Genomic DNA, 7,515 nt, shown 5'->3' with positions numbered 1-7,515 from the left:
GCTCTCCAGCCTTCTGATCCTCCATTGTAATAGGCCTAATGATATGTGCCATATAGCCGACCCTGTTATCCAAAGCCACCTTCCGCTGTGTGTGTGCATTCATTTGGTCTCCATAGTCGTGTTGCTTGACATTTTTCACCGAACTTTAGAACGTGTCTGGAGGCGAGTCTACGTTCTACTGAAGTGTGCATTCGTTCACTACTTCGAACAAATCTAAAAGCATTGGATTGGTGGCGGGGATGGGCTCTGGGAATCTCTCACCTATATTTCTATATACCTGTCGTCTCCTTTCATAATTAGTTAAAAGGGCAGTGCAGCGATTTTCCAGTTTTATTCATGTTATTTCCGCACTATGATGTCGAAATAACACTCTCAAATTGTGAAAATTGTGATAATGTCCTTTGATTAAAGAGGTTTTAAAAAAGACAAAGCCTGTTTCAGGTGGGATGGGTTTTTCCCAGCATGACATCACAATACGATTGGATCATTCTGACCAATGAGCGGTTATATTTGAAGGGGTTAACGGGGTAGGCTCTTCAGCAGGGTTCTCCAACCTTTTCTAGCATGAGAGCTACTTTTAAAAAACACGTCACGAGCTGCTCATTTATTTTCTAACTTTCAAATAGGTACATTCTTCTCTTCTTCTCCTCTCCCCTGCAACTCTTCCCCTGGGTCCTTAGTGTACAACGAAAGTAGTGTACTATGTTATCAACTCTTCCCCTGGTCCCTTAGTGTACAACAGAAAGTAGTGTACTATGTTTTCTGACAACATGCCTGGTAGAATAATGGTTAATAAACAACTCTAGTAGATGTTCTGAGTCCATGTTAATGATGACATCACATCAGAAGACCTATAGAGCCCACAGTGGAGGTGTCATAGTAGATGCTCTGAGTCCATGTTAATGATGACATCACATCAGAAGACCTATAGGGCCCCACAGTGGAGGTGTCATAGTAGATGTTCTGAGTCCATGTTAATGATGACATACATCAGAAGACCTATAGGGCCCCACAGTGGAGGTGTCATAGTAGATGCTCTGAGTCCATGTTAATGATGACATCACATCAGAAGACCTATAGGCCCCACAGTGGAGGTGTCATAGTAGATGCTTCTGAGTCCATGTTAATGATGACATCACATCAGAAGACCTATAGGGCCCCACAGTGGAGGTGTCATAGTAGATGTCTGAGTCCATGTTAAAGATGACATCACATCAGAAGACCTATAGGCCCCACAGTGGAGGTGTCATAGTAGATGTTCTGAGTCCATGTTAATGATGACATCACATCAGAAGACCATTGTTTGGGGGGGGCGTCTGGATGAAAACAAAACAAATTGTTTTGTGTAATTCCTCTTTAATTGGGCGTCTGTCCCTTTAATATGTAGCGAGTGAGAAATGTGCCGTCTAACATGCCGGTTATAGTGATGGTTTTGTACTGCTGCTGCTCATTCTATGGAAAAAATGGCAAATAACAAATTATAGATACAAATTATATCTACTCGTTAAATACTTCGCCAGGTAAGCGACTTGCAGTTAACATTTATTAGAGAGTGTTTTTGGGGAAAGTATTTCTGTCAAACAACAAGATGGTTATCACATCAACTTAATACACACAGAGTGATAGACAGACGCTCGCACCACACAGACAGACAGGGCCAATATTGCTGGAAATGAATGGGCAGATATTGTGTTTGGTTTGGCTTTTTTAAGCCAATAGTGGCTAACCAGGGGTGGGATAATGTCAATGTTGTGTTGATTAGATAGTAGCAACTGTTTGGCGAGCTACTCATAGGTAGACTGTGAGCTACTGGTAGGTGGCGTGGCGGTACTGGTGTAGGCTGTGAGCTACTGGTAGGTAGACTATGAGCTACTGGTAGGTAGCTATGAGCTACTGGTAGTAGACTATGAGCACTGGTAGGTAGACTATGAGCTACTGGTAGGTAGACTGTGAGCTACTGGTAGGTAGACTATGAGCTACTGGTAGGTAGACTGTGAGCTACTGGTAGGTAGCTGTGAGCTACTGGTAGGTAGGCTGTGAGCTACTGGTAGGTAGGCTGTTGAGTTACTGGTAGGTAGACTATGAGATTACTGGTAGGAGGACTGTGACGTTACTGGTAGGTAGGCCCTGTGAGCTACTGGTAGGTAGGCTTGTGAGTTACTGGTAGGTAGACTATGAAGCTATACTGATAGGTAGGCTGTGGAGCTACTGGTAGGTAGGCTGTGAGCCACTGGTAGGTAGGCTTGTGAGTTACTGTAGGTAGGCTGTGAGCTACTGGTAGGTAGCTTCACCATTCCTCCTCACTGCTTAATGCAGGAAATGATACACCTGGAAATGACTGTCTGTCATACCTCCGGGGTAGATGGTGTTTAGGTTGATTATGGAAAGACATTTCAGCTGCAGTACTTTAGTTAGAGGAAGTCATATTTTGACTTGAAATCCCGCTCCATAGCCTGAGTTAGTCAGAGGAAGTAATATTTTGATTTTTAAATCACGCTCCTACCCTGATTTCAATGCTCGTGTCATTCAGTGGGTTTGGACACTGACGAGCAGAATAACATCTCCTTGACCGACTGCTGTGTAATACACTAGTAAACTCTTTATGCGTACCAAATGGCACCCTATTCCCTATATAGCCCTGTGGGCCCTGGTCAAAAGTAGTGCACTACATAGGGAGTCATATTTTTATTTAACTAGGCAAGTCAGTTAAGAACAAATATTTTTACAATGACGGCCTACCCCGGCCAAACCCTAACGACGCTGGGCCAATTGTGCGCTGCCCTATGGGACTCCCAATCACAGCCGGTTGTGATACAGCCTGGAATCGAACCAGGGTCTGTAGTGACGCCTCTAGCACTGAGATGCAGTGCCTTAGACCGCTGAGCCACTAAGCCTCTGTCTGATTGAGGGATGTACACACTCCAGCTGTATTCCCTCTCAGCTGCGAACGGCCACAGCAGTCATCCAATGTGACTTCCCTTCAGATGATCAGAACATTGTAATTATGGGCGACAGAGCAGCGTTGAATTTTGGTCTAGAGTGCTGTAGCAGAATGTCATTGAATGGTGACTTCCAACTGAATGGTGAAAGGTTAAAAGTTCAACGATGTCTTTATTCCAGAACTTCCATATACAGAATGCACAGGGGCATGCCCCGGGAGTAAAACTAGCAACTTGCATGGGTTTAACTGTTTACAGTAAGGATTTAGATAAACAGTTTACAGTAAGGATTTAGATAACAGTTTACAGAAAGACAGAAGGGAAGAGGGGCTTGGGAAATCAGTCTACTCCCTACTTTTTCAGTCTCCATGCTCTGTGTTTATTTGGCCTGCAGCCAGTATAGGTCCCCCAGGCCAGTATAGGTCCCCCAGCCAGTATAGGTCCCCCCAGGCCAGGAGAGTATAGGTCCCCCCAGGCCAGGACAGTATAGGTCCCCCAGGCCAGTATAGGTCCCCCAGCCAGTATAGTCACCCAGGCCAGGCCAGTATAGGTCCCCCCAGGCCAGGACAGTATAGGTCCCCCAGGCCAGACAGTATAGGTCCCCCCAGCCATTATAGGTCCCCCCAGGCCAGTATAGGTCCCCCCAGGCCAGTATAGGTCCCCCCAGGCCAGTATAGGTCCCCCCCCCAGCCAGTATAGGTCCCCCCAGGCCAGTATAGGTCACCCCAGCCATATAGTCCCCCCAGGCCAGTATAGGTCACCCCAGGCCCAGGCCAGTATAGGCCCGCCAGGCCAGTATAGGTCCCCCCAGGCCAGGACAGTATAGGTCACCCCAGGCCAGGCCGTATAGGTCACCCCAGGCCAGTATAGATCCCCCAGGCCAGGCCAGTATAGTCCCCCAGGCCAGGACAGTATAGGTCCCACCATGCCAGTATAGGTCACCCAGGCCAGGACAGTATAGGTCCCCCCAGGCCAGGGACAGTATAGGTCCCCAGGCCAATATAGGTCCCCCCAGGCCCATATAGTCACCCCAGGCCAGTATAGGTCCCCAGGCCAGGCCAGTTTAGGTCACCCCAGGACAGTATAGGTCACCCCAGGCCAGTATAGGTCACTCCAGGCCAGTATAGGTCCCCCAGGCCAATATAGGTCCCCCCAGGCCAGGCCAGTATAGGTCACCCCAGGACAGTATAGGTCACCCCAGGCCAGTATAGTCACCCCAGGCCAGTATAGGTCGCTCCAGGCCAATATAGGTCACCCCAGACCAATATAGGTCCCCCAGGCCAATATAGGTTCCCCAGGCCAGGCCAGTATAGGTCACCCCAGGACAGTATAGGCACCCAGGCCAGTATACGTCACCCAGGCCAGTATAGGTCGCCCCAGGCCAATATAGGTCACCCCAGGCCCATATAGGTCCCCCCAGCCAATATAGGTCACCCCAGGCCCATATAGGTCACCCCAGGCCAATATGGTCCCCCCAGGCCAATATAGGTCCCCCAGGCCAATATAGGTTGCCCCAGGCCAGGCCAGTTTAGGTCACCCCAGACCAGTATAGGTCACTCCAGGCCAATATAGGTCACCCCAGGCCTATAGGTCCCCCAGGCCAATATAGGTCCCCCCAGGCCAATATAGGTTGCCCCAGGCCAGGCCAGTTTAGGTCACCCCAGACCAGTATAGGTCACTCCAGCCATATAGGTTGCCCAGCCAATATAGTGCCCCCACGCCAATATAGGTCCACCCCAGGCCAATATAGGTCACCCCAGCCAAGGTCCCAATATAGGTCACCCCAGGCCAATATAGGTCCCCCAGGCCAATATTAGTCCCCCCAGGCCATATAGGTCACCCCAGGCCAATATAGGTCACCCCAGGCCAGGCCAGTATAGGTACCCCAGACCAGTATAGGTCACTCCAGGCCAATATAGGTTGCCCCAGGCCAGGCCAGTTTAGGTCACCCCAGACCAGTATAGGTCACTCCAGGCCAGTATAGGTCCCCCAGGCCAATATAGGTCCCCCAGGCCAGGCCAGTATAGGTCACCCCAGGACATATAGGTCACCCCAGGCCAGTATCGGTCACCCAGGCCAGTATAGTCGCTCCAGGCCAATATAGGTCACCCCAGCCCATATAGTCCCCCAGGGCAATATAGGTCGCCCCAGGCCAGGCCAGGCCAGTTTAGGTCACCCCAGGCCAGTATAGGTCACCCAGGCCAAGCCAGTTTAGGTCACCCCAGGCCAGTATAGGTCACCCCAGGCCAGGCCAGTTTAGGTCTCCCCAGGCCAGTATAGGTCACCCAAGGCCACCACAGTCCAGTATAGGTCACACCAGGCCAGTATTGGCCACCCCAGGTCAGTATAGGTTACCCCAGTTGATAGGTCACACCAGGCCAGTATTGGCCACCCCAGGTCAGTATAGGTCACGCCAGGCCAGTTTAGGTCTAGGTCACCCCAGGCCAGTATAGGTCACCCCAGGCCAAGGCCTATACAGTGCTGCAGGAGATGCTGAGGGACATTGCTGACTGGATACAGTGTTTTTCATGACAGTGGCGTAGGGGAAGTAGGGGAAGTCCACGGAGGGAGAATTGACATCTGGGCCACAGCGGTGAAGGCGGCTGCCTTGCTTACTGCTGCTTTACACTGTCAATCACAGACACACTTCTATTTAGTAGTGCCTGGTTTCTGGCTTCATATAACACTTAGTCACTCAGTCAATCACCCCAGGCTTGGGTTACACCCAGTCAATCACAACAAGCCTGAACGCTTAGTGTCTCTGGCATCAGGCTGTAAACATTCGCTCTGTCTAATCTGGTGGTTCTCCTCTCTGTTCTCTCTCCCTTTCTGTCTCTCTTTTTCACCTCTCTCTTTCTCTCTCCATTTCACCCTCTCTCTCTCCCTTTCTGTCTCTCTTTTTCACCTCTCTCTTCTCCCTCTTCTCTCTCTGTTCTCTCTTTCATTTCCCCTCTCTCTCTCTTCCCACTCTCTCTCTGTCTCTCTCTCTCTCTCTCTCTCTCTCTCTCTCTCTATTTCTCCACAGCTCTTCGCCATTTCCTTCTCCTGGGCGTTCCACGAGGTCCCACCCCCCAAGTACCAGCACTACGACCCCTTGACCTCTGAACTCCTCCTGTGTGACCAGTGTCCGCCCGGCACGGCCGTCCTGACCCACTGTACCGCCGACACCCCCACCGCCTGCACGCCGTGCCCCGACCGGTCCTTCTCAGAACACTGGCAGTGGGGCGACAGCTGCCAGTACTGTACGACGGTCTGCAAGGAGAGGCAGCTGGTGAGTCAAGAGTGTAACAGCACCCGCGACCAGCTGTGTGAGTGTATCCCAGGCTACCACCTGGTGGTGGAGTTCTGCATCAAACACACGTCCTGTCCACCGGGCCTCGGCGTGACTGCTCTAGGTAGGTCATCTCTATGTTATTACAATCAACCAATGACTGAATGAATTGATTGACTGAAATGTTTTTTGTTTTTTATGATGCATGTGAAGTTGTGGTGCTGAAGGTTCTCGTTCATTCTTTAACTGCTGTTGGTTTATTTAACTTGGCTGAAGATCCACCCTCTCTTTTGATTGGTACTTCCAGTTATATACTCATACATAATGGTTTGCAAATGTTATTCCCGGTCAGCCCATGTCCTCAGAGGGGGAAGTGTTTACTCAGCCTGTGGTAGGTCTAATCAGTCTACAATATAATAGTACTGTACTCTCCGTTACCCAGAATCCACTGCTGTATGGTCCTGACCTGTTTTGTTCTCTATGAGAGCCCACTGATAGTACTTAGTGGGTTGGCAGAGGACCAGACAGAGACAGAGCTGTGAGTGGCAGGCAGAATAACAACWGAATAACTCTGRTGCCTGGCTGTTATCATCACCAGGATCTCTCCTCTCCTGTCAGCTCACTCAGAGAGGTTATGTCCCACATGTCCCTATATAGTGCACTACTTTTGACCAGAGCCCTATGTGCCCTCGTCTAAAATAGGSCACTATATAGGGGATAGGGTGCCATTTGGGACGTAGACAAAGCTAAGCGGGATCAAGATCCCACCAGACACTAAACTAGGCCTTTGTCATTTGTACGTTGTTCTCGTTGGCCTCCCCATTTTAATTATAACGTTCCTCAGCCTTCAGTCCTGGTTTGTGATTCAGACGTATTCCAGGCCAGATGAGGAGAGGGGAGAAGAGAGAGGAGATGAGGAGAGGAGAGGCTGGGAGAGAGGGGAGAGATGAGGGGTGAGGAAAGAAGAGGAGAGGAGAGGCTGGGAGAGAGGGGAGAGAAGAGGGTGAGGAGAGGGAAAGGAAAGAGAAAGGCGGAGGAAAAGAGGAGAAGAGGGGAGGAGAGAGAGGAGAGAAGAGGGGAGGAGAGAGGAGAAGATATGAGAGAGAGAGGGGAGGAGAGAGAGAGGGTAGAAGAGGGGAGGAGAGAGAGAAGAGAAGAGGGGAGAGAGAGAGGAGAAGAGAGAAGAGGAGGGGGAATGGAGATCAGAGGAGGCAGTTGGAGGTTAGTCACCTTGGCAGCCACGGTAGGCCATGTAATCTCCCCTATGTTTAATCATGAGCTCAGATTGTTGATCGCCTCAGCGGC

General features: G+C 50.2%; 1 protein-coding gene across 1 annotated transcript in view; it reads left to right on the top strand.

Moving 5' to 3' along the window:
- Window positions 1–6,334, top strand: part of LOC112074826 (tumor necrosis factor receptor superfamily member 11B) — a gene marked incomplete at its 3' end in the record, with an annotated part of 22,274 nt that extends 15,940 nt beyond the window's left edge. The window contains exon 2 of the mRNA XM_024141924.2: window positions 5,965–6,334. Coding sequence (XP_023997692.2) covers window positions 5,965–6,334 — 370 coding nt within the window. The remainder of the gene's footprint in view (window positions 1–5,964) is intronic.
- Between the last annotated feature and the right edge of the window lie 1,181 nt (window positions 6,335–7,515).

The sequence above is a fragment of the Salvelinus sp. IW2-2015 genome, unplaced genomic scaffold (assembly GCF_002910315.2).
Source record: "Salvelinus sp. IW2-2015 unplaced genomic scaffold, ASM291031v2 Un_scaffold2838, whole genome shotgun sequence".
NCBI lineage: Eukaryota > Metazoa > Chordata > Actinopteri > Salmoniformes > Salmonidae > Salvelinus > Salvelinus sp. IW2-2015.
This window is presented reverse-complemented; position numbering and strand designations above follow the sequence as displayed.